This window comes from Coregonus clupeaformis, chromosome 14, assembly GCF_020615455.1.
Source record: "Coregonus clupeaformis isolate EN_2021a chromosome 14, ASM2061545v1, whole genome shotgun sequence".
NCBI lineage: Eukaryota > Metazoa > Chordata > Actinopteri > Salmoniformes > Salmonidae > Coregonus > Coregonus clupeaformis.
In genome coordinates, this window is record NC_059205.1 from 25,693,794 (window position 1) to 25,721,024 (window position 27,231).

A 27,231-nucleotide genomic window follows, 5' to 3' on the forward strand; every position below is an offset into this window, starting at 1 on the left:
GTTTTTATCTGCTGCAAACAAATTAGCAAAAGACCCAACCAAAGCAGGTTGTTTTGCATGTGTTTATGAACATTTCGAGGAGATTGGTTCATGGACATTAGATGGAATCGTTTTCCTGCAACAGATTAAAACTGCCACGGACTGAATATCTACCGAAGAACAGGAGGAAGGAAAACAAATCTCCCGTGCCAAAGTTCTCTGTTTTGAAACCGTGTCATGTTTCCTAATATGATACTGTATTATACTGCCACCAGTTGGTGGTATCATGGCAACACACATCTCCATGTTGAAAGATATACCAGTTCATGTTATTTTTGACAGATTACATTTATTTCCACACTGCATCTGACATTAGAATCACTAGAAAGTCGGAATTTGTGCACAAGATGTCCAGGAGAAAAAAAAACCTGATTCTTATTTACATAAAGATGTGGTCATTTAACCCCTATGTCAACCCAATTTAGGGATACTGGGCCAGTCCACACAAATTAGGTTGTGATACTGTACTATCTACTATCTATTCTATTCAGCCTGTTCCTGAATCAGATTGGGGGAAGGGCATACGTGGGCACAGGAAAACTCACTCAGAATTTTTTTTTTACTAGGTATTACTTCACTATTGGAGCTACAAAACACAAGCATTTTGCTGCACCTGCGATAACATCTGCAAATCTGTGTATGCGACCAATAAACTTTGAGTTGATTTAAGATAGTAAATACGCCTGTGCACTCGTGACCTCACTTTACCTGGGCTCTGAAATGATTGACGCAGGCCATTGGATAAAACATGAAATGGAAGCGCAGAACTTTGGAGGTTTCAAAGTCACCAGGAAAACACACAGAAATACAAAAATGTTGACAGAAAATTAAAGATCAAATCACTTTTTGTAGTTTGAGGTTTGACTGTACTTGTATGATACAAAGAGAGTAAGACCACTGCAGAGGTACTGTACTGTACACAGGCAAGTACAACGGAATGCATTGGCTAAAGATACTCTCATAACAGCCCGTTGACTAACACAGAGAAGGTTTGTACTTTGGTCACACACAATCTGCAGGTAACGACATTAAACGCAATACTTGAATTCGGTTGAGATTAACCTCCACGATCACATTTGTAGCATGATGACGACACACCCTCATTGAGCTTTGTTTCTGAAGCAAAGATCAGCTACACCATCCCACACCACTAGTTCACTGTGCTATTCCTACTGAGACATCTCTATTCCCCACTGAGGCTCTATGAGTCTCCCATAGGGTTTGGCAGTAACAGCTGCTGTAAGACCAACCTCCATAGGGCCTTTATTTAGAAGACATCCCACCTCCCGACACAGAGAGATGATTCCACGCACTGTACCGGAAGATTCCTCTATGATATGTATAGAAAGGATACAGCATGAGACAGAACCATGGGCATTTCACTGGAGTTTCACTTTTCTTCAGGTGAATACCATGACTGTTGTGCTACTCTCCTCCAGCCCTGTTGAGTGAATGTCTTACGTTGGTGAACTCAATGGGTGTGTCTGGGCTGGTCATCTGCCCTGTGACAGTCTTGGAGGGCCTCCATCCATGGATCATTGTGCAGAGCAGCAGCAAATACATTGCGTAGTAGATACACAGAGCAGCAATAGATCCATAGGGCTGTAGTAGATCCAGAGTGATCTAGTATATCCACAGAGCTGTGTCCAGTCACCGTCCAGAGGTCTCCTTCTCAGTGTCAGTGGATCCCTTCCTCCAAAGAACCCTTTGCTTGCCAAATCTTCACTGTCCGGTCACTGTCACACAAGATCACACAAGAAAGAACATGAAATCGCTGGATCAACATGTGTATCAGAGATTTGATTATCTCTCTTTCTTAGGTTAAACTATGACTTTGTTATTATAGTAACAGTGTGTTGATATACTCAGAGGGTTAGGGTCAGGGTATGATCGGGATCATGGTCAAAGTTAGGAGATATTTTCTCTGTGAGACATAGCTGTAGACTCCTATGGCATTCAAGGGTCATGTTAGGGTTAGGCGTTAAACTCACTCTGAGGCAGTGAATAGCTGGCTGCTGTTGGTAGCCAGTCCGTTAACAGGGCTGTCGTGTCCCCTCAGGTCTCCTAGCTGTGCCAGGGTATCAGCGTGCCACAGCTTCAGCAGACCTCCCCTGTCTGCACTCAGCACTACCGGGTACCCTGGCACCAAACCCAGCGCACTTACCCAGTCAGAGTGGGCACTCGCCACCTGCTGTGGAGGAAGCAGGTATGCACTAGGTCAAAACAGGGCTACAAACAGTTGAAAAATAACTCCTTGGGGACAATACATTTAGTTTACTACCACTACTGGTCTTACAATGATGATCATGTTGCAGCTAGCAAAAGCAATTCAACAAAACAAGATCTGATGCTTACAAAGCAACATGCAATGTGAAAATCACAGCTATCAGCTCATTGTATGTTTTTGAGAGCCGTGTCTCTCTTTCAGGTACTATCAGTACAGTATATACAGCTAGTGTCCAGTATGTCTTACCTGTACTAGTCGTTTGCGGGACAGGTCCCACTTCTTGATGCAGTAGTCTCTGGAGCTGCTGTAGAGGCTGTCCCCCTGAACAGCCAGAGAGACTACACCCTCCTGGTGTGGCGGCTCAAAGTTGTGACAGGACACAATGCTGCCCTGGACACCCTCCGTCACCTCAAACATCTTCAGGGTATGGTCCTTGGACCCCGTTAGGACCACGTCTTGACCGTTGCCCATCTGGTCGACGGTCAGACACAAGACCGGACCCAGGTGACCCGTCAGCTTGCCAGTAGACACAAACCTAGAGCATAAGGTCAAAGTTCAAGGGTCAGGGAGAGTTCAGATCTAGGACTCTTCGGTACAACTAAAAATCATACTTGGGAGTAATGATGAGCATTCACTATCTATCTTTTCTACACTCTACACTCAGCACCTGTGCCTGTTTTGGTGTACGCAATTCTTCTCCTTTTATCTTTATTTTGTGCCACCTCCAGTCCTTACTTTAACTAAACAAGATATTCAACTGCTCTTGGTGGAAAAAACAAGGCTTTTTTGGCCTTCATTCTTACTTCCTGAGGTCCCACATGCGGACTGAGTTGCCAGAGGCGGAGTAAAGGTAGGATCCCGTGATGTTCAGAGAAATCTGGTTGATCTGGTTCTCTCCTGGAGGGATGGACAGGGACCTGAGAGACACACAGCTGTCCCCTGTACTAACCTGGCCCGACGATCTGCGACACACACACACACATACACACGCAGTCAATACCATGTCAATGGGAATGACATTGTGTAAAAGTACTTTTTTTAAGTAGCAAATTAAGAATCTGAAGTTCCCTGGGCTGTGTTGGAATGTGCTAGAATGTGTTGAAAAAGGAACTGGCAAGCTCAACTACAACTTTTGACATAACAAAGGTCTTCGGTTTATTACTAGAGGTGTATATAAATATTGTTGGTGTTTGTATATACAGTCCCTTCGGAAAGTATTCAGACCCCTTGACTTTTCCCACATTTTGTTAATTTTCACCCTTATTCTAAAATGTACATTTACCTAAGTATTTACTCAGTACTATGTTGAAGCACCTTTGGCAGCGATTACAGCATTGAGTCTTCTTGCGTATCACAAGCTTGGCACACCTGTATTTAGGGAGTTTCTCCCATTCTTCTCTGCAGATCGTCTCAAGCTGTCAGGTTGGATGGGGAGCGTCGCTGCACAGCTATTTTCAGGTCTCTCCAGGGGTGTTCAATCGGGTTCAAGTCCGGGCTCTGGCTGAGCCACTCAAGGACATTCAGAGACTTGTCCCAAAGCCACTCCTGCGTTGTCTTGGCTGTGTGCTTAGGGTCGTTGTCCTGTTGGAAGGTGAACCTTCACCCCAGTCTGTGGTCCTGAGCGCTCTGGAGCAGGTTTTCATCAAGGATCTCTCGGTACTTTGCTCCGTTCATCTTTGCCTCGATCCTGACTAGTCTCCCAGTTCCTGCCGCTGAAAAACATCCACAAAGCATGATGCTGCCACCACCATGCTTCACCATAGGGATGGTGCCAGGTTTCCTCCAGAAGTGACGCTTGGCATTCAGGCCGAAGAGTTCAATCTTGGTTTCATCAGACCAGAGAATCTTGTTTCTCATGGTCTGAGAGTCCTTTAGGTGCCTTTTGGCAAACACCAAGCGGGCTGTCATGTGCCTTTTACTGAGGAGTGGCTTCAGTCTGGCCACTCTACCATAAAGGCCTGATTGGTGGAGTGCTACAGAGATGCTTGTCTTTCTGGAAGGTTCTCCCATCTCCACAGAGGAACTCTAGAGCTCTGTCAGAGTGACCATTGGGTTCTTGGTCACCTCCCTGACCAAGGCCCTTCTCCCCCAATTGCTCAGTTTAGCCAGGCAGCCAGCTCTAGGAAGAGTCTTGGTGGTTCCAAACTTCTTCCATTTAAGAATGATGGAGGCCACTGTGTTCTTGGGGACCTTCAATGCTGCAGACATTTTTTGGTACCCTTCCCCAGATCTGTGCCTCGACACAATCCTGTCTCTGAGCTCTACGGACAATTCATTCAACCTCATGGCTTGGTTTTTGCTCTAACATGCACTGTTAACTGTGGGACCTTATAGAGACAGGTGTGTGCCTTTCCAAATCATGTCCAATCAATTGAATTTACCACAGGTTGACTCCAATCAAGTTGTAGAAACATCTCAAGGTTGATCAATGGAAACAGGAGGCACCTGAGCTCAATTATGAGTCTCATAGCAAAGGGTCTGAATACTTATGTAAATAAGGTATTTCTGTTTTTTATTTTTATTACATTTGCTAAGATTTCTAAAAACCTGTTTTCACTTTGTCATTACGGGGTATTGTGTGTAGATTGATGAGGAATTTGTTTTATTTAATCCATTTTAGAATAAGGCTGTAGCGTAACAAAATGTGGAAAAAGTCAAGGGGTCTGAATACTTATAGTATATATTTACTCACGTGAGTGTGCGTATGCACTTGGCGGAGTCTCGGATGTCCCAGACCTTGATGTAAGCGGTGGAGACAGTGAAGACCAGGCTGGAACAGTATCTAACAGACACCACACTGCTGGGATGATCTCCCAGAGACATGATCTCCTGACCAGTCACCAGGTTCCACACCTTACACGTACGATCTGACAACACACACACACACACACACACACACACACACACACACACACACACACACACACACACACACACACACACACACACACACGGGTTAGAGGTCAATGGTTAGGGGTTACGATGAGTGTGTAATATGGCAGAAACACCATCAACCATACCAGAAAGCTAGATGAAGCTAATACCAAATAATATGACTTACACTCATCTGAGCCTTTCAGGTGTGAGAAGTTTCTAGGGGTCGTGGTTTAGAGGTCAAGGTTTGATTTTGTTTCTGAACATTATAGAACTAGAGAGCTGTACCTTTAGAGCCAGTGAAGAGCAGGTCATCAGTGCAGTCGACACACATGACAGGTTTGGTGTGTCCCTCAGCCACATAGACACACTGTAGTCTGGCAGCATGGCTGCTCTTAGGGGATGACACAGGGTTGATCACCCCTCTATAACAAGGACAAAAGACAAAGTGTTAAGTTTGTTAGGACAGTGGTTCCCAAACTGTGGGGGGCTCAAGGGGCTTACTCTTGAAGGGGTCGGCAGGGGGGGCTTACTCTTGAATGTTGTAATAGTAGAATGCACAAGGTGCAATTTCGAAATTGGGTAGTGCATCATCAGTTCCTCTTGTCATGTTAGTCATTGCATACCTTAGAGAGCTATTTATAACTTGTCGGAAATGTCCAGATCAACTAGCCCATGTCGGCTAACATTTTTATATTTAACATTTTAAAAAATGTGTCACTCAAATATCACATGAATACACATTAGACATGGCAAAATGTATAGAATTGCAAGAAAATTTGCTTTAAAACTGCAAATGTTTCATTGCACCCAATGACAAAATCTGTAGAATTGTAGGAAATAAGCTTTAAATCTGCAAAATTCTCTCCACCAACAAGAGGGGTGTAAACAGTTTGTGTCATGAACAGTGCTTGTGCCCATAGAAATAGATGTGGCGTGTGCACGCGCGCAGCTGGGGTTGCGGGATGTTCCCCAATGCTGGAAGGGGGCCAGAGTGAAAAAGGACATTAGATGTATACAGTAGTATAATATATATTGTAGGTAGACATACAGTAGTGTTACATACCTTTGTCCTTGATATATAAGCGACTCTTCCAACCTGAAACACAAGAAGTAAGTACTACTATGACCATCGGGACGTCGTAGGAACATGACATTTGTGTAGTGGTGTGTTAACGGCTTCATGCAATGGCTCTTACGTTGGTTTGTTGTCTGTGATTTTGGTCTTCTCTATGGCTGTGGGCGTGGGTATGTGTGACTTTGTCTCTCTTGCTGGGTGACCCTTGGGGTCCATAGGTGTGTGTTCCTTGATGTCTAAGGGGGGTTGTCCTCCCTTCTCTAGCATCCTCCTGCGTGTTAGAGGCGAGCGCTCCAGTGATCTTCTCTCAGATCCCATAGAACACCAGGCTCCAGAACTACGCAACATAGAGACAGACACACCAACTGAGTGACATGAACAGTCTAAGTGATATGCTGATGATGGCAATTTGCATATACTCCAGAATGTCATGAAGAGTGATCAGATGAATTGCAATTAATTGCAAAGTCCCTCTTTGCCATGAAAATCAACTTAATCCCCAAAAAACATTTCCACTGCATTTCAGCCCTGCCACAAAAGGACCAGCTGCCATCATGTCAGTGATTCTCTCGTTAACACAGGTGAGAGTGTTGACGAGGACAAGGCTGGAGATCACTCTGTCATGCTGATTGAGTTAGAATAACAGACTGGAAGCTTTAAAAGGAGGGTGGTGCTTGAAATCATTGTTCTTCCTCTGTTAACCATGGTTACCTGCAAGGAAACATGTGCTGTCATCATTGCTTTGCACAAAAAGGGCTTCACAGGCAAGGATATTGCTGCTAGTAAGATTGCACCTAAATCAACCATTTATCGGATCATCAAGAACTTCAAGGAGAGAGGTTCAATTGTTGTGAAGAAGGCGTCAGGGCACCCAAGAAAGTCCAGCAAGCGCCAGGACCGTCTCCTAAAGTTGATTCAGCTGCGGGATCGGGGCACCACCAGTGCAGAGCTTGCTCAGGAACGGCAGCAGGCAGGTGTGAGTGCATCTGCACACACAGTCAGGCAAATACTTTTGGAGGATGGCCTGGTTTCAAGAAGGGCAGCAAAGAAGCCACTTCTCTCCAGGAAAAACATCAGGGACAGACTGATATTCTGCAAAAGGTATAGGGATTGGACTGCTGAGGACTGGGGTAAAGTCATTTTCTCTGATGAATCCCCTTTCCGATTGTTTGGTGTATCCGGAAAACACCCTGTCCGGAGAAGACAAGGTGAGCGCTACCATCAGTCCTGTGTCATGCCAACAGTAAAGCATCCTGAGACCATTCATGTGTGGGGTTGCTTCTCAGCCAAGGGAGTGGGCTCACTCACAATTTTGCCTAAGAACACAGCCATGAATAAAGAATGGTACCAACACATCCTCCGAGAGCAACTTCTCCCAACCATCCAAGAACAGTTTGGTGATGACCAATGCCTTTTCCAGCATGATGGAGCACCTTGCCATAAGGCAAAAGTGATAACTAAGTGGCTCAGGGAACAAAACATTGACATTTTGGGTCCATGGCCAGGAAACTCCCCAGACCTTAATCCCATTGAGAACTTGTGGTCGATCCTCAAGAGGCGGGTGGACAAACAAAACCCCACAAATTCTGACAAACTCCAAGCATTGATTATGCAAGAATGGGCTGCCATCAGTCAGGATGTGGCCCAGAAGTTAATTGACAGCATGCCAGGGCGGATTGCAGAGGTCTTGAAAAAGAAGGGTCAACACTGCAAATATTGACACTTTGCATAAACTTAATGTAATTGTCAATAAAAGCCTTTGACACTTATGAATGCTTGTAATTATACTTCAGTATACCATAGTAACATCTGACAAAAATATCTCATTACACTGAAGCAGCGAACTTAGTGAAGACCAATATGTGTCATTCTCAAAACTTTTGACCACGACTGTACATCACTGAAGGTTACAATGCATTCTGGGTCAAGTTAAACATTCTATCCTTCTCGTGCTGATTAACTATTTTTTTCAACAATAACACTGTTATGATGACCCATCAAATGCACATACAGGAGGTAAGGATTTACTCCACAAGTATCTCACTGTATTTCCTGTACTATAGTTCTAAAAACGAAACACAAAGACATTTGACCAAAATAAGGACTTACAGTCCAGCTATCCTGGTGGACAGTGCTGAGGGGGACACAGTGAGTTCCCTGTCCCCGAGATGTCCTGCTATTGTCCCCATGTCCCCTGTCCCTTCCTGGGCCTCTGCCAGAGGTAGCAGGGGGTCAGAGAAGTCCCCCATAGGAGAGTCAAATTCACCACTACCAGCATACAGCAGCTCCATCTGGGTGGTTGTTCTTCTGCGTGCCTGTGGTAGTGGGATCGATCAAATCAATCAATCAATCAATCAATCAATCAATCAATCAATTAATTAATAACATATCCATTCATAAAGAGTGTTTTACAAATAGCATTTATCTCATAGTGCTTATCAGTAACTTCTTAACTTTAGAGTTCATGAAAATGTAATTAAAATGGTGTTTAGAAAAATGCTTTGCATGTGAAGTACTGTAGATGACTGTACCTTCCTAGGTTTGGCCTCTCCACACAGCTTCAGGAGGTCAGAGGCCAATGAACTGAAACAAAGATAGAGGGGCAATTTACATGTTACTCATAGTCTAATAATAAGGTATAAACAGACATTAAAGATGGAATCCGAAGTAGGAGAAACAGCGGCACTGTCCGACCGGCGGCCATTGTTATTGTTTTTGTTTAGTTGACAAACTAGAGGTGAGGAGCGCGGCCCAACGTGGTAAAAAAATTGCAGTACATATTCTTCTGTTCTATCGCACGTACAATGATGTCCAAGGGGGAAAAAACAGTGTTAGTTGTTTGCAGTAACTTCTTTGTTTTTGTAATATTGCAAACGGATGTGGCAGTTTCACCATTAAGATTCCAGCTTTAAGTGATTAAATTAAATATTCAATATCCTCATTGTCTTGTCTGAGTCAAATGGTATTTACCTTCCCTCTGTGGCTGGGCTGGGCGTAGAGGACTCATCACTACTGCTGTCATCTCCATTCTCTGCTTGAGGACAGAACCATACACCTTGTTACACTGGGCCCTCAGATACACAACATGCCTCAGTTACTGCATGGTCTGACATGGGGTAGTTATGGCTTCACAGCATGTTTTCAAATATCCCATTACAAGCACTAAACTTGTGTTACTTTACTATCTTAAACTGTTAGAGGTAGACCGTTTTCAAAGTCAATTAACAGGATATCACAAAGAAAACAAATGCATACAGTGTTTTCAAACTAATGCTGCAGCAGCAAAACAATCGTTTGAATTCAAAAGAGCTCTAAGGTACATGGTTCAAAGTTCAGAGGTCAGGTTAAATCCATCAGGGGTCAGACAAGGTCAGAAGGAGGTCAATAGTATAGTATACTATATATTAGTATGATGCATCTGACGTTTACATTTTAAGGAGGGTAACTTAGTAAAGGTTGGAGTTGGAGTACTACTCTAGTTAAGGCCTGAACTTCAGGTTTGCGTGGGGGTCAGGGTTTAAGCTAGTGTTAATTCTTAGTATTCAGGTCGTCCTGAATGAGTCTGCTGAACAGGAGAAAGCTAGACATCCACAAAGAGGACGGGGAGGGTCAGACAGGGAAGTCAGGGTCAGGGGACAGGGGGCAACACACCACCTCATGCACCTCATGGCAAAGTTACCTTCTCAGGTTAGTCTTAAAGGGAAGTTTTAGAGGGAGGAGGGGCTTTAGGGGAGACCCATGCTCTCTGGGACCAATCAGTCTGGTATCTGTTACTTACCCACCACTAGGTAACCTATCTCTGTTTGAATTCAGGGTGAACAAACAGGAAAACAAAACAAAGAAATCAAAGTCAAACAAAAGTTAAAAGAATAGAGACACTTTATTTTACAGTCCTGTTTCAGTCAGTATTTTACTGGTAGGCTATTTAGTAAGAGAATACGTGATGGTACAAGTTTTACTGAATCCGAAAGAAAAACAATATGGGAGATATGTTTTCTATAAATTGTTATTATTAGGTCAATCATTACCATTTACATTTTACATTTTAGTCATTTAGCAGACGCTCTTATCCAGAGTGACTTACAGTTAGTGAGTGCATACATTTTCATACTGGCCCCCCGTGGGAAACAAACCCACAACCCTGGCGTTGCAAGCGCAATGCTCTACCAACTGAGCTACCATTGTGAATGTCAGATAAAACAGTGGACTGTAAAATAAAGTGTAACCAAAAGATGAAGAACTGAAAAGCAGCGTGTTTATACCACTGAGCTATCTATACCTTGCAGTGCGTTGCCCAGCAGAGCGTCCAGCTCAGGGTTGAGTTCAGCCTTCTCCTTCAGCATGTGGAACAGCAGCTGGTTCTGAGTGGCGCTGTTGATCTCTGTCTGCTTCAACCTGCCCTCCATCACCTTCACCTGGGACTCCTTCTGGGCCGCCTGCAGACCCTGGGCGACGCACATATCAGTAAATTCATACATTACATACATAACAAACACACACATAAATCCCACACTGACATCAACAGAGTGGTGTGATATTCAGCCCACAGAACAGCAGATACGTATGTTTAACTCTAAAATAAACATAGTGTTTAAAAAAATAAAATAATCGAAAGGTAAAGAGAACTCAATAGGGACAGGTGTTCTGTGGTTACCTTGTTGATGGCCATGTGCAGGAAGTGATCAAGCAGGAAGCGGGCTTCTGATAGGTTACAGGAGCTGATCACCACGGTAACGTCCACTGTGTCTCCCTCCTCCTGCATCACAACAACATCACACAGTCAGTCATAATAACAATTATGAAGACAATGTGTGGGCTGGCATCACCTGTACTAATAACTAGAAAGGGTAAATTTCCTGAAGAAACTGTGTGTGTTTGCGTCAGCTAACCTTAGCTTCCTCCATCTGCATAATGTTAGCCTGACATTCAGCGATGCTGTCGTTGATGTAGTCGATGTTGGCCGCCAGGGCGTCCATCTCCTCGTTGAAAGACTGGATGCTTCGGTCCGTGTCGGTCCCCTCTGTGGTGATCTTCTCCCTCTTACGAGACACCTTCTCCCTTCGCTTGGTCAGGTCCTCACGTTGCTGTAAGAGGCAGGGTGGGAGAGAGAAAAAAATAGTTATAATAAAAGTGTTTCCGAAGTCTGGAGGATCCTTTTGGGGGTTCTAAAAATTGCCACACGGGGAACCTTTCCAGGTCACAAAGGTTCCTTGAGGAACCCCTCTGAAAAGGTTATTCGCGGAACCCCTGTGACATGATCCATATCTTTTCACAGATTGACGCTTATACGCTGATACTGGGCTGCCTGTGTAAAGGTTCAAACAGGAACCTTTTCGTGATGGAACGTATTCCATTTTTAACCTTTTTAATAATATATTGTGTAGCAGCAGCCTATCAGAAAATGGAGACGTGGCTTATTGGAGGAGTGGCTTGCAGATATTTATTTTTGGTCACCTGTTAGAGTAAATGTCATTCCTGTTCATCATATAAAGTTTGTACACTATAAAGTTAAATGTTCCTTGAATGTTTATGCATATTAAATATTCTAATATAACAACAAGATATCACAGTCTGACTTCATGTACCGATGTCCTTTGACTAACGTCAATTTTTGATGAGTAAACTGACTTCATCTCCTGATGTTCTGTGACAAACGTGGTAAATTAAGGCACATATAAACAACTCTAGGGATAAGTTTAGGCATTAACCCCCGACAGGGTTAAATTAAGGATTAATGTTTGGGATAGGGTTAAAACAGAACCAACTCTAGGGTTAAGTTTAGGCATTAACCCCCGACAGGGTTAAATTAAGGATTAATGTTTGGGATAGGGTTAAAACAGAACCAACTCTAGGGTTAAGTTTAGGCATTAACCCCCGACAGGGTTAAATTAAGGATTAATGTTTGGGATAGGGTTAAAACAGAACCAACTCTAGGGTTAAGTTTAGGCATTAACCCCCCGACAGGGTTAAATTAAGGATTAATGTTTGGGATAGGGTTAAAACAGAACCAACTCTAGGGTTAAGTTTAGGCATTAACCCCCGACAGGGTTAAATTAAGGATTAATGTTTGGGATAGGGTTAAAACAGAACCAACTCTAGGGTTAAGTTTAGGCATTAACCCCCGACAGGGTTAAATTAAGGATTAATGTTTGGGATAGGGTTAAAACAGAACCAACTCTAGGGTTAAGTTTAGCCATTAATTCCGACTGGTTAAGTTAAGTATTAAGTTTTGGGATAGGGTTCAAACCTTAGGCATTAATTCCGACTGGAATTGCTAAATCGTTGTAGACAGATGGCGGAGTAGTCTAAGCCTCTGGCTCTGTAGACAGCGTGTTCAATCCCAGTGTTTTTTCCCCTTTTTTTGATGCCGTGTCCTGACGTCCTGGGGGCCTGCACAAACGTTGAATTTCGCCTTGAATCTGGAGTGATCCCTCTGAATATAATATTAACATTGCTGATTACATATACAGTGCCTTCAGAAAGTATTCACACGCCTTTACTTTTTTCACATTTTGTTATGTTAAAAAGTGGGATTCAAATTGATTTAATTGTCATTTTTTGTCAGTGATCTAGACAAAATACTAAAAGTGGAAGAACAAATAATTTATTTATTTTTTATTAATGGAAAATAAAACACTAATATACAGTTGTTTTTATCGCACTGCTTTGCTTTATCTTGGCCAGGTCGCAGTTGTAAATGAGAACTTGTTCTCAACTGGTTTACCTGGTTAAATAAAGGTGAAATAAATAAAAAAAATAAAAAATCTTGATTAGATAAGTATTCAACCCCCTGAGTCAATACATGTTAGAATCACTTTTGGCAGCGATTACAGCTGTGAGTCTTTTTGGGTAAGTCTTTAAAACCTTTGCACACCTGGATTTTACAATTTCTGCCTATTATTATAATTTTTTTTATATTTAAGCTTTGTCAAGTTGGTTGTTGATCATTGTTAGACAGCCATTTTCAAGTCTTGCCATTAATTTTCAAGCCGATTTAAGTCAAAACTGTAACTAGGCCACTCAGGATCATTCAACGTCATCTTGGTAAGCAACTCCAGTGTATATTTGGCCTTGAGTTTTATGTAATTGTCCTTCTAAAAGGTGAATTTGTCTCCCAGTGTCTGTTGGAAAGCAGATTGAACCAAGTTTTCCGCTAAGATTTTGTCTGTGCTTAGCTCTAGTCCATTTCTTTTATCCAAAGAAACTCCCTAGTACTTGCCGATGACAAGCTTACCCATAACATGATGCAGCCACCATCATGCTTGAAAATATGAAAAGTAGTCCTCAGTAATGTGCTTTGTTGGTTTTGCCCCAAACATAACACTTTGTATTCAGATCAAAAAGTTAATTTCTTTGCCACATTTTTTGCAGTATTACTTTAGTGCCTTATTGCAAACAGGATGCATGTTTTGGAATACTTTTATTCCGTACAGGCTTCCTTCTTTTCACTGTCATTTATGTTAGTATTGTAGAGTAACTACAATGTTGTTGATCCATCCTAAGTTATCTCCTCTCAAAGCCATTAAACTCTGTAACTGTTTTAAAATCACTATTGGCCTCATGGTGAAATCCCTGAGGAGTTTCCCTCCTCTCCGGCAACTGAGTTAGGAAGGGCGCCTGTATCTTTGTAGTGACTGGGTGTATTGATACACCATCCAAAGCGTAATTAATAATTTCACCATGCTCAAATTGATATTTAGTGTCTGCTTTTTCTATTTTTATCCATCTACCAATAGGTGCCCTTCTTTGCGAGGCATTGGAAAACCTCCCTGGTCGTTGTGGTTGAATCTGTGTTTGAAATTCACTGCTCGACTGAGGGACCTTACAAATAATTGTATGTGTGGAGTACAGAGATGGGGTAGTCATATAAAAATCATGGTAAACACAATTATTTGACTTGTTAAGCAGATTTTTACTCCTGAACTTATTTAGGCTTGCCATAACAAAACGGTTGAATACTTATTGACTCAAAGACATTTCAGCTTTTCATTTTTAATGAATTTGTAAACATTTTCAAAAACATAATTCCACTTTGACATTACGGGGTACTGCGTATAGATCAGTGATACAAAATCTCAATTTAATCCATTTAAAAATTGTGGAAATAGTAAAGGGGTGTTAATACTTTCTGAAGGCACTGTAGAGCCATGACAGTCATCCAATGCAATGACCTCTTTATATAGTAATAAAGTAGTAACTATTCCAACAATGGGATTTGCATATAGACGGGCTACAACGTCACAAAAACGATGCGCGCTTCAATGGGGCATAAGGTGGTGTGTTGTTGTGATTCTGGATGGCCAGATAGCCAGCAACAATGACAAGAAGCTGCCATGTGGGAAATCGTAGGTGGCTCGTTTCAGCTAGTTTTATCTTGATCTTGATACGATGTCTTGTTTTGAGGTGTTTTGACTGATGTCACGTCTATGCTAATATGACTAAAATTCCCTAGCTAGCTAACCAACAACTGTAACTATGTATTTGAGAGACAACAAGTGCTAATTGTGCAAATGTATTTATGTTTTCAATAAACATTGGAGACAAAATATAGTTTACATGTTGTCAACAATCTAAGCCAACCCTGTCTGTTTTGCCACATAGTTGCGTACGCGTCAATCACACAACCAACCCGTCTAAAGGCTCTTGAGGAACTCATACACGTCTGTAAGCTTCATTGAGGATACAAAATTATCAGTATTCAACCTTAATGTGTTTTATCTTTATTTAACTAGGCAAGTCAGTTAAGAACAAATTCTTATTTACAATGATGGCCTACACCGGCCAAACCCGGACGACGCTGGGCCAATTGTGCGCCGCCCTATGGGACTCCCAATCACGGCCGGTTGTGATACAGCCTGGAATCGAACCAGGGGGTCTGTAGTGACACCTCAAGCACTGAGATGCAGTGCCTTAGACCACTGTGCCACTTGGGAGCCCAACGTGTGATGACAATATAACAGAAAAGATGAACAGGAATTATGTTTCTTCCCACGGGTGGCCAAATAGAACTATCTGAAAGGACCACCCTTTCTAAGCCATGTACCGCAGTTTTCTCATCTGACCCGCTGGGTCATATCTTAATAACCCAGCATCAATAACCCAGCATCAACAACAACTCAACCTGGCCCTTTTAAAGAAAACAACCCAACTTAGTGACCCAATGCCTGCAACCCAGCAGTTGGGTCATCCAAACAACCAAGAGTGTTGGTTAGGTTGAAGATACTGTAGCTAGCTAGCAACCTAAGCCAACACCTAATAATTATCATCATAAACAAACGTCATTACCATCACAAGAAACTTTTCGGAATTAAAACAGTAGCTACAGTCATATAATTTGATTGGCTTGACAGCCAATAATGTATTATTCAACATTGGTATTAAAATAGTACTCATATAGGAATGGGTAATTGTTTACAAGTTGCTAGCTATCCCATAAAGCCTTCGGCGAAAACAACATTTTCATCTTCTTCTGAGTCTGGCAGCACAACAAATCCGATGGCAAAATAAATTCAAAGTGATCTGCACGTGCCGACAAAAAGGTTCCCCCAGGAACCTTTGCTAAATTGAAACATTAAAGGTTCCTTCAACAACCCCTGAACTAACCAATGGTGCAAATATGAACCCATTTACTGCAATGTTTTATTGAGGAACTCCAGGGTTCCTTGAGTCACCCTTAATTCTAAGAGTGTAGCCAAAACGGCAACAATGATAAGTCTCTTTATACTCCCCTGTCGGTTTTTGCCTTTTTCCACAGACAGAGAACTACGTTGGCGTCAGTCTGATAGGAATACAGTAGACTTGGTAGTAATACAGTAAAACTACAGTACGTCTATTTCACCTTGAGGAGCCGGTTCATATCAGCCTCCATGTTCGAGATGGTCAGCCTCTGCATGATGATGTCAGTGATGCGTCTCTCCAAAGACTGCCATTTAGCCCGAGCTGTCCTGGTGGTGTAGACACTCCCCATCCTCACCGGGTACTTCCTGATAAGTGGAATTCAACAGAGATCAGTGTACAGTACGGACCAATATATTACTGAAAAACAAAGACTAGGTGAGGGACATATTGTTGTCCTGTTTTAGCTAGAGTAGGAGTCCTTTCCTGTACACAAATCAAATCAAAAACCAAATCAAATTGTATTTGCCACATGCTTTGTAAACAGCAGGTGTAGACTATCCGTGAAATACTTACTTACGGGCCCCTCCCAACAATGCAGAGAGAAAATATAGAAAAAATAATAACACAAGGAATAAATACACAATGAGTTACGATAACTTGGCTATATACACAGGCAGAGATGGGCAGTATTTCTGTTACATATATTTGAAATACGTATTTTAATTACTTCTGAGTATTTTGTCATTTTAATTACACTGGGCAGAACTACACTCCAATGTATTTTTTATTTTCAAAATACTGTAATTTGTATTTTCAAAATACCAGATACTTTTCTAAATGTTTTATAGTGATTCACATTTTGTGGGCCCCCTTTCACCCTGCATTGGTATCAGAAGTCTCTTTGGTTCAATTTGGTATGTTCATTTTCACACATACATTTACATTTTGGTCATTTAGCAGACATGCTTATCCAGAGTGACTTGCTCAACTAAGGTAGATAAACAACAACATATCACAGTCATAGAAAGTAAAACGTTTTTGTAACCGTTACTGAGAATGTTGTTGCTGTTCGGGCCGGCTACTTGTATTTTATTAAATACATTACAAAATACAAGTATGTTGTAGTTTATTTTGATATATTGATCTTTATGGTATTTTGTATCTGTATTTTGTAATTGTATTTTGAGATTTTAGCCCATCCCTGTACACGGGGTACCAGTACAGAGTCGATGTGTAGGCGTACGAGGTAATTGAGGCAGATATGTACTGTACATATAACTAGAGTGACTAGGCAATAGGATAGATAATAAACAGTTGCAGCAGCGTATGTGTTGAGTCAAACGAGTTAGTGCAAAGAGTATCAAGGCAGATAGTCCGGGTAGCTATTTGGTTAACAAACACATCATGCCTATGCACACGGGCAAACGCTCGCACGCACGCGCACACACGCGCACACACACACTCACACCCACACCATCAGTCCTGCTGGTAGTACCTTGGGGTGCCATTGGGGGCTGCTGCCCCAGCAGAGTGAGGTCTGCCTGGGATGCCGCGGTGTGAAGCGTCCTGGAGGGGTTCCGGTAGGCTCACCTTTCTGTTCACCTTCCCTGAGGTGGGCCTCGCCTGTCTCCTCAGAGCTGTCACCTTGCGAAGGAGGTAAGCAGGGCCATGTTCATTAGAGAGAAAATGTTTTGAAACAGAGATACTACCTGAGCGTGTCCAAAAAGGACAAAGATGTTTTGTTTTCCATTGTTTTGCTACAGTTTGCCATACTGAACATGACCCAGTGTATCTTACCTCCTCATTCTTCCTGCGTAGTATCAGGTCCTGCTGCCTCTTCTGAGCCTCCAGCTGTCTCAGTTGGTGCTGTAAGTGACAGGCCACATGATATCAATAGAATTCAATTGAATTGAACTTTGTCTCAGGCTAACACACAACTTCACAACACACATTATTTCCAGTCTGTAACGTTACCTCCTGTTTGCGCTGGTCCTTCTTCAGAGTAGCGATCTCTCTGTTGCGTCGGCACTCTGACGCTCTGTTCTTCTCCTGCACCTCCTTCATCTGACGCATCAGACCCACCTAGCACAACACCCACCACTTACATGTCAATCAATCAATCAGTCAATATATCCATCCACCCATCCCTCCAACTACCCACCCTACCACCCAACCACCCATCCTTCCATTCACCATTTTTTCTTTACCTTTGTTTTTTTCATCTCAGCCACATCCTGGTTGAGTTTCTTGAGCTGTTTCTCGTACTGTGATTGGTTCTTGAGAAGGCGTGCGTGTTCCTTCTGGGCTGACTGCAGCTTCTGCATCTCCTTGTTCATAGAGCTCAGCTTCTTCTCGTATTCTAACTTAATCTTCTTAGCCTTCTCTTCCGTACATGTCTCCACCGAGCCTGCAGACACAACTAACTCAGCTAAGCACAGGCACGGTGGAAACAACACAACACAGTTCAGTTCAACTGACACAGCTCAGCACAGGCACAGTGGAATATCAATCAAATCAGTCATTCAAATGTTAGCCTTTTTAAAGCAACAGTTGTCACAGTCACAAAGTGATTTACACAAGCACATGTACTTTATGGTGTGTTAATTAACAAATAATGACAGAGACTTTCACCAAATACATTAAAATGTTATGTACAGGTATGATGTCATTGGTGGTGGATAGGATTAGTTAGACAGAGCTAGGTATATAACTCCATAATATACTCACTCTGAGATCTACCGACATAGCACATAGCACCTAAACAAATAAATGCAACCCTTCATTAATCTGTCACCATATTCCTGTGCGTCTCCGCTGTACCGATGTTGTGACCATGGTACATGACATCATATCCTGTGCGTGTCGCTTTCTCTCGTATACGTACCCATGTTGTGCAGCACCTTGTCCCTCTCCAGCTGTGTGTCTCTGATCTTGCTCTGCAGCATCATGAGTTTCTGTTCGTACTGCTGTTTGAGCGTGTGCAGACGGCGCTGGCTGTTCTCCAGCTCGTCTATCAGCTTCTGCTTGATGGCGATCTCACAAGTGATGTTGGCCAGGTCCGCCTGGAAGTTCTCTGTTCAGAGAACACACACACACACACAGAGCTAGCTATACGAGACATCGCCGGTTGACAAACCACCGGCCCTGGCAACTCATCATTACGCACACCTGGCAACCCTCATTACGCACACCTGCGCCACATCATGAGGCACACCTGGACTCCATCCCTACCCTGATTACTCCAGCATTCCCTAGCATCACTCTTCAGGCAGTAGTGGTTCAGTTTTCATGTCCAGACGCTTCTCTTGTTTTGTAACTCTTCATGTTCGTTATTATTAAACTCACCATCTGCACCTGCTTCCTGACTCCCTGCGTCTACGTTACACATTGACATATTCACCATTATTTTATTAAAAGAACAGAATAATCTAATCATGGTGAATGAATAAGGGTTGTTAGAGCTGGGTTGGAAGAAACCCTGCACACACTCCACACGGCCCTCCAGGACCAAAGTTGCAAGGCATTCTGTATGACAGTGTAAAAGCACCTTTGGATGTGTCTGTGTGTGTGTGTGTGAGAGAGTTTAACCTTTCTCATCCAGTTCTTCAGAGTCTGACTCGTCCGAGCTCTCCTCTCCCTCCATCTCATACACCTCGTCCTCTCCCTCCAGCTCCTCGCCTTCCTCATGGTCACTGACATGGTCATCCTGCTCACACATATTTACACAATGTGAGTACAAAGAACACACACACACTGACATAAATATGGCAATTAAGGACATTCTTAGACGTACCCCCTCAGCCTCGTCGTTGCCTCGTTCCTGTTCGTTGTCTGGTACTTCCTCCTTGACTACACTGTGAGGACAGAACCAGAGGTTTAGGTAGCCATTGACCGCAAATGCAAGATGGGCCAACCACATCAGGTCACTAGACTATCAGGGAGCCAGGGAGCACTATCATACCATACAGCACATGAGCACACTACCTTGATTCTTGATTTTTCTGCATACTGTAAAAATACATTTAAGGATAGAATCACAATTCAATCAGAACACAAGTCATTTGGTTGTTAGAATCATCCTTGAAGTAGACGTTAGTGAATGATTGATTGACATTATGTGGTTGCATCATGGTAAAAAAAAGCTGAATGTTTTAGTTAATTCCTTTAGTTTAAGGGTCTCAACAATGCAGAAAAGGGGGGAGGGTTAAGGAGAAGGGTGAGAGATTACAAATGGGTTTTTCTCCAGGTGTGGCAACTACCTGTAGGTGTAAAAGCTGTGTTAGAGAGGCGGGGAGAGGGGAGTTAGAGAAATGGGGGAGAGAGGGAGGAGAGGGGGTTAGAGAGATGGGGGAGAGCGGGGCATAGCAAACCTGGCAAGCTCAACCTCATGGTGACTCTCCTCGAGCCGCTGCAGTCTTCAGAGCGGGGGAGGAGAATGGGGGAGACAGTTGGAAAGAGTAAGGTTGGCAGGGGAAAGGAGTGAACCAGAGAGCAGAAAAGAGTGTAGCAAAGAAGAACAGGTTAACCTTAGAGGATTTGGCACTGGTTGTCTTTTATTCTGCTTGTTGATGTGTACCAAGTCGTTTATGTGCTATGTTGTTTATCACATTTTTATCAAATGTGTATTAAACCACAGAGAAAGCGAGAGACCAGTTGTACAGTATAGGTACACCTGAACATGACTGGGCTTGTTATATAAACCCATCATCGTGTATGAGGTATTAGATAGACATTAGAGAGGGAACAGGTAGCTGCTGAAGGGGAAAGGCTGAGTGCCAGAACTAATTACCCAAAACACCCTGGGACAACAAAGGAAACCAATTCTCCTCGCCTCTGTAATCCCCCCACACCCCTCTCTAATCCCCCCCCTCCCCAGTACCACCTCTCCCCCTCACCCCACCATGCCCACCCCATCTTTAGACACCACCAAGCATATCACTGTCAGACTCAAGGCCTACCATTAAAGTATACCCATTGCTTCGTTTTCTTCGTATTGTTTCATCCACACGTTTGGACATAGACACTTAGTTACAAATTGTAACAAACATAATGCAATCGGTTTCATGGCATGTATGTGAAATGTACATCAAAACAGAAACCTGGAGTGAGTGCAATATCAAAGAGTGCAATATCAAAAGTATGAAGGGAAAAAAACAACGCCTACCTCTTCTTTTTCTTCCTCTCTTTCTTCTTGAGTTTCTCCAGATCTTTCTTGGCTATCTCGATGATGTCGGAAGCCTCTCTCTCGGGGGCGAGGTGGGCTGGGGAGACGGAGCCCCCACCCCCGTACAGGGAGGAACGTGTGTTGGCACGGGACAGGGTTTTACGGAGGTTCTCATTCACTGCCTCACTCTCCAGGAGCTTGGCTCTGCAGACACAAAACCAATGGTCAGAATACTGTTGTGGGTCTCCAAACACCAAAACCAAAGGTCACAATCCTCCTGCCTTCCTTTCTACAGACACATCATACTGTACATGTAATAGACATGTCATGCATCATACCTGAGCTCCTCGATTTCTTTGATGTAGTTCTGGATCATATTTCCAATCTCCTCATTCCCCTCACCTGAAAGATAATTGAACATGAGGGCATTTTCAGCCCCTTTTTCCATAGACTTTAATGGAGCACTTCTTATCTCACTAGCCTGGATTTTGAGTCATCATGGTGCAGTGTGAATAAGGTCCATTATTCCTGTCCCAGTACGTACCCACTTTGGCCAGAACCTGGTTGGCCTGGTCACTGAGGTACTGTGTGAGTCTGGCCCTCTGGGCGTCAATGGTCTCCTGCATGGCCTTGACCCTGATCCTCAGGTTACTGTTCTCTGTCTGTAGCATGCTGTTCTCATGGACCATATCGTTGATGCTCTCCATGCCGTCCTCCCCCACCATACGCTTGCCCTGAGACCGGAGAGAGACCAGAGGACTATGGTTATTATAGTAGATCAGTTAGGCCAATACAACTATACACTGTTATACCTCCCCTACTATATGCTTGCCCTGCTCAGACCAGAGGGACCAGAGAGATGAGTGTAGGTCATAGAGAAATATAGCCTGAAATCCACACTGAATATCACTCCGTTTCACTATTGTTTCAGCGATAATTAGTTGGATTCTAGGCTACCAGAAATACAGCCTCAAAGGATACATGTGCAGCCGTTAGTACGTTTTAAAAGTTATATGGGTCCATATTATGGTACAGTTTACCATATGAGATGACCTGGAAAACAGGGCCTTTATAACGATATCTAAAATATATCTATCTCTCTCTCACCCTCCATCCCTCTTTCCTTCTCTTACCGTCTTGTACTCCATCAGTTCCATCTGTAGCCTGGCAATATCAGTCCTGAGAGCTGATATCTGCTGGGAGGCTTTGTCCTGGTTCACCATCACCTTGTTCTTAATGTTCCTGGCTCTGTTAGCGTAGTTCAGACAGCTCAGTGTCTCCATGAAGTCCCGGTCAGACGGGCTGATACACGCTATCATCACCGTTTGACTGGGGATAGAGAAAGAAGATGGATAAAAGATGCACGGAAGACCGACACAGACCGTAGACAGACACACAGAAAAAATAAGACTACATTAGAAACTGAATAACTATATAGGCAATGTATTGATATCAATGTAAATCACTTTGTAAACTACTTGGAAAAACCGCACAGAAATCTAATTAATTATCATAATTTATTCAACAATATAGAATTTTTCATATAGATGGTCATTAATTCACCCACTAGCATAAATAAATTCGAGTTTTAATAGATTACTTTTAAAACATTTACATATAATTAATTCATCCACAGAATAAAGCTTCAGGGAGAGGTTCTAGTGATATTCTAGAAATAAAATAAAACTGCTAATATATCTACACCTTGAAACACTATTACATACAGAGTCTTTATGTGGTTTATGAGGACATACAGACCTGTTTCCTCCCAGGGAGTCCTGCAGTAGCCGGGTGAGTTTCGAGTCCCTGTAAGGCACGTGGGTGGACCTCTTACTCCTGTCTCCCAGAGCACTGATCACGTTACCCAGCGCAAGCTGCAGAGAGAGAGAGAGAGGAAAACCACACCAAGGAGACATGAAGATGAGATGAGGCTTAAACATTTATATTCTATCAAAATAAAGCATAAAATCCTTCCTTTAATGTGATGTTTAAATTCAGTTGTCAATCAAAGAGGTGGTGGAAGACAGTGTTGGTAGAACATCTGCAATATCTTTCTCAACCACCAGGAGGCTCATTTCCCCATAGTTTCCCAGCTCTACACAACAGGTGTATCATTGAAACAGCTCATGTCAGTCATCCAAGAAGAGGACATGGCATCATCACTGTCCTGACGCTCTAAAACCTCCTAGTGCTGAGTAATCTATGACCTTTACATGCACTGTTCTAGCATCGGGAATGGTTTGGGTCAATTCCATTTCAAGTCAGTCAACTTGTCATAAATTGACCCAAACCAGGCACTGTGTGTACAGCATCTTACTAATTATAGCATGCATTATTTTACAGTGAGAGTCTCACCAGTCCACAGTTGATGGAGATGCCTTCCTTGGCTCTGTCCCCGGTAGCGCCTGTCCTCTTTAGTCTCTCCGACCCAGCCAGGTCCACAAAGTGAAACTTAGCCGTCAGCGTCTCAAACTCAGAGTTCATCTCAGAGGAACTGTTGGCCAGGCGGTTGTCTGTCTCATTGGACTCCTGAAGGAGGAGATGGGTATTGTGTATAAAAACAAATAAGACACTGTGGGGCAAATACGCATGGTGATTGTGTTTGTAATTCCATGTCTTGGACATACGTATCGACATTTCGGCTGTAGCATTGTTTAGGCCTATGAGAGAAATATAACTGGTGGTTTTCGTCTTCCATTATAACTCTCAATAACAACACCAGTGCATAGGCCTATCTGTATCCGTAACAGCCTGTATATTGTCCATGTAATCAGCGGGCAGGGAGAGGAGGGTGACATCATGCCCAGCTGGTGTGTGTGTCCATTGGGAGCTATGTGGGGAGATATGCTGTGTGGGGAACTGTGTCGCTGGCTGGGGAACTGTGTGGGAGGATTGGGGAACACTGCATTTCACAGTCCTCTTGTTAATCAGCTGGGGTGTTTACGGTTTATCTCATAAATACTAGGAAATGACATGTTATTAATGTGTATTTTCACAATTGACAACAAACAAGTGGTTGTTTGTTACAACAACCCCCAAATAAAATGGTAATGATTATGCAGCCTAATAACCTATTTATCATGTAATTTCTAAAGAATGACAGAGAAAACAGCTAAGTGAAAATAGTACAGCCAGTAAAATAGACTGTGAAAAGCGTATCCTATCTTAGGCTTGGCTCTAGAGAGCTCCAGCCCAGTGGTGCGATGCCACGTACGCTGTCATCCGGAGTGCAGACTCTGACTTGGCACAGGTGGATGGTGAAGATGGCATGGGAGCGCGAGCTCTGGACGTTCATCTGGGTGCTGGCCGTGGTACGGGACAGAGCACCCAGCTTCAGACACTGCATCATCTGTACAGGGAGAGGGAGGGAGGGAGGGAGGGAGGGAGGGAGGGAGGGGCCAGGGACAGGAAAAGGTTAGGAGAGTTTAGAGTTAGTACAGTGTATTCAAGAGAGAAATCCTGTTGGACAATTTCAGAAAAACACATATACAGACATATTTAGGCTCACAGCAATAACATATATTTAACCAATGACCATAGGTACAGATTGATGTTATTCTGCTTTAGACTGTGATTGAGACTAACCTCTGCCTCGGAGGTGACCATGCGTGTGGTGACTCCCACAGTGTAGATGCCTCCGTTAGAGTCCTCATGAATCTTGATGGTGGACTTCTGTCTCTTCCCATCCATGTCCCGCGTTGATTCAAACAGATCCAACACCTCCTCATTGTACAGCTGGGATAGGGGGAAAAAATAGATACTTTTTAAAATGAGAAAACACGCCGATGAGCCAATACCCCAAAGCAAAATAACTATGCATGGAAAACATCAGTAGCTATGTAATTTTGGTCATGGCAGGTATACTGCTTTATTAGTTGTTAGAGACATGTATCAGCAAGCGATATCAGATTTGAGTGAGACACGTAATTACCTATTAATTACTCTATGGTGATAAATCATCTGCCTGTAGAGTTAAGTTAGCTGAACACATCCCATTAAGTTAGCTGAACACATCCCATTAAGTTAGCTAAACACATCCCATTAAGTTAGCTGAACACATCCCATGAGCAGACAGAAGTACAGTATACTTCCCTCTGCTCCAGGCTGCTACACACAGCTGCTGCAACCCCTAGCCAGAACCCTTTCCCCTAATACCTCTCTTGTGTTAGCAGCTCTGAGGGAAGGGAATCGGATAGGTTTAAGTAAGCAATAATGAAGGCTCCACCTTGCCTTCCAGGGCCAATGTGGCTTCTTTTCAGAGATTTAGAAACCTACATCTCCAAGCTTCCTCATGTTGCAGAGCGAATGTGAGACTACAGAGAGAGATTGTATTTCTGGTTCAAAAGTGTAACCAGTGGGGATTGAATACGGGTCTCCCGCTCATCAACCCAACGTCTTAACCAAATCACCTCAGCTACAAAAGCACATACTAAGTTTTGCCCTTTCCATCACACATACCTCCAGGAACTGTGCGTTGATCTTGAACTCGGGTACAGGCTTGCCCTGCTCTGTGGCGGCCTGCCGTCGTTCCTCAATGCCCCTGAAGAGGTGCTTGACTGCCCGGGGAATGATGCCCAACTCCTCGTCACTGATGTTCACGTCAAACCCTGTACCCATGGTGTAAGTCTTCCCCGAACCAGTCTGGGGGAGAGGGAGAAGAAGGGGGAGGATATGATAGGATAAATAACCAATGATATTGTTTCATTTATTTACTAATTTATCTTACTTCAAACGTATTCAGACAGTCAGTGGGCCTATGCTGCTATTTCATGAATACAGCAAGTTATAAACGGGGAGCGGGGATCAGTTGAGCTTTTCTTAATCAAATAGAAAAACAGTACAAAACCCCAATGTTCAGAATAGAAGAAAAACCTGCCAAAATGATTCTTCTGGACTAAAGCCTAGTCCTAATATATGTAGCTACTACTGCACAGTGCACAGTGCACACACATTGGGGTTAGGGGCTTGGTTGTCATGGTGACTACCAAAAGAATGCGACGCTAATTCACACGTCACCTGAAAGATACTCTGTCAGTAGTGTGTGTGTGTGTGCCCGTGCATTTTTGTGTATATTTGTGTAGATGTCATGTGAGTGTGTGTGCATGCATGCGTACATATAAATTGTTGTGTGTGAGTGTGCATGTGTGTGTGCGTCCGCAACCCGCTGTACCCCCTGAATGAGAGTCTGACAGGGAAACAATAGGGCTGAGAAGAATGTAGCGGGCAGAGGAGAATGGACAGAGAGATTAAGAGGAGGAGGAGAGGAGTGAAAGGCGAGTTTGGCAGACCTCCACTATAGAGCTTCAGTTCAGAGGAAGAGGTTGTGACAGAGGGAAACGCTAAAAATACGAGAGAGAGAGACAGAGAGATAGAGAGCGAGAGAGAAGGAGATAAAGTGAAAGAGTTTGAGAGAGTGAGAGCGAGACAGACAGGCAGAGAGAGAGCAGGGAGAAAGAGAGAGAGAGATATAGTGAAAGAGAGCCTGATTGTCACGATCGTTCATGAACGAGAAGGACCAAGGCGCAGCGTGATATGCATTCATATTTATTTACGTACTGAACACACGACAAAACAACAAACGAAACGTGAAGTCCAAGGTAGACAAATAACATACCTCACACGGAACAAGATCCCACAACTAACAGTTGTCAAAAGGCTGCCTAAATATGGTCCCCAATCAGAGACAATGAGCTACAGCTGCCTCTGATTGGGAACCACACAGGCCAACATAGATCTACACATCTAGATCTAAAACATAGAAAAACAACCTAGCAAACACAACACAGAAAATACACACCCTGACTCAACAAATACAAGTCCTCAGAGTCTGGGCGTGACAGTACCTCCCCCCCAAAGGTGCGGACTCCGACTGCGCCACATAAACATAACAGGGTAGGGGCCGGGTGGCCATTCCGCCTCGGAGGCGGATCCGGCTCCGGGTGTGACCACCACTTACTCTCCACCTCCCCGTTGCGCCCCTGGTCTGGTCTGGACCTCGGCGCGCTGCTTCCCCTCTCCTTCCTCCCACGAAGTACCAAGCCCTGTCTGGACCCTGGTGTGGGAGACCCCGAACCTGGAGAGGGGCTGACGTCTGGGTCTGGACTGGAACCGCTGACTGGAGCTGGACCCGACGACGGTGGATCGAACTGCTCTGGCTCCGGGGTGGAGCCGCTGACTGGAACTGGATCAGGCACCGGTGGAACAGCCACGGGCCGTGCCGGACTGGACACA

At 43.6% G+C, this 27,231-nt stretch overlaps 1 protein-coding gene across 5 annotated transcripts in view; it reads right to left on the reverse strand.

The window, feature by feature from the left end:
• Positions 1-308: 308 nt before the first annotated feature.
• LOC121581261 (kinesin-like protein KIF21A) overlaps positions 309-27,231 on the reverse strand; it is a 55,126-nt gene continuing 28,203 nt past the window's right edge. The window contains exons 3-35 of one of the 5 annotated variants that reach the window (XM_041896770.2): positions 25,459-25,641; positions 24,586-24,735; positions 24,215-24,349; positions 23,356-23,529; positions 22,759-22,874; positions 22,134-22,329; positions 21,545-21,734; positions 21,339-21,402; positions 21,001-21,204; positions 20,207-20,251; positions 19,630-19,690; positions 19,425-19,542; positions 18,721-18,909; positions 18,044-18,243; positions 17,811-17,918; positions 17,634-17,702; positions 17,332-17,480; positions 16,057-16,201; positions 11,108-11,302; positions 10,873-10,974; positions 10,498-10,663; positions 9,997-10,017; positions 9,189-9,249; positions 8,750-8,801; positions 8,328-8,533; positions 6,340-6,555; positions 6,207-6,239; positions 5,429-5,565; positions 4,959-5,133; positions 3,070-3,228; positions 2,513-2,801; positions 2,031-2,230; positions 309-1,775 (exon numbers count right to left, since the gene is read on the reverse strand). In XM_041896770.2, coding sequence (XP_041752704.1) covers positions 1,718-1,775; positions 2,031-2,230; positions 2,513-2,801; positions 3,070-3,228; positions 4,959-5,133; positions 5,429-5,565; positions 6,207-6,239; positions 6,340-6,555; positions 8,328-8,533; positions 8,750-8,801; positions 9,189-9,249; positions 9,997-10,017; positions 10,498-10,663; positions 10,873-10,974; positions 11,108-11,302; positions 16,057-16,201; positions 17,332-17,480; positions 17,634-17,702; positions 17,811-17,918; positions 18,044-18,243; positions 18,721-18,909; positions 19,425-19,542; positions 19,630-19,690; positions 20,207-20,251; positions 21,001-21,204; positions 21,339-21,402; positions 21,545-21,734; positions 22,134-22,329; positions 22,759-22,874; positions 23,356-23,529; positions 24,215-24,349; positions 24,586-24,735; positions 25,459-25,641 — 4,566 coding nt within the window. In that variant the 3' untranslated portion in view covers positions 309-1,717. Of the gene's footprint in view, positions 1,776-2,030; positions 2,231-2,512; positions 2,802-3,069; positions 3,229-4,958; positions 5,134-5,428; positions 5,566-6,206; positions 6,240-6,339; positions 6,556-8,327; positions 8,534-8,749; positions 8,802-9,188; positions 9,253-9,996; positions 10,018-10,497; positions 10,664-10,872; positions 10,975-11,107; positions 11,303-16,056; positions 16,202-17,331; positions 17,481-17,633; positions 17,703-17,810; positions 17,919-18,043; positions 18,244-18,720; positions 18,910-19,424; positions 19,543-19,629; positions 19,691-20,206; positions 20,252-21,000; positions 21,205-21,338; positions 21,403-21,544; positions 21,735-22,133; positions 22,330-22,758; positions 22,875-23,355; positions 23,530-24,214; positions 24,350-24,585; positions 24,736-25,458; positions 25,642-27,231 lie in introns of all 5 variants that reach the window. The other 4 variants (XM_045224759.1, XM_045224762.1, XM_045224761.1 and 1 more) reach the window with 4 other exon arrangements.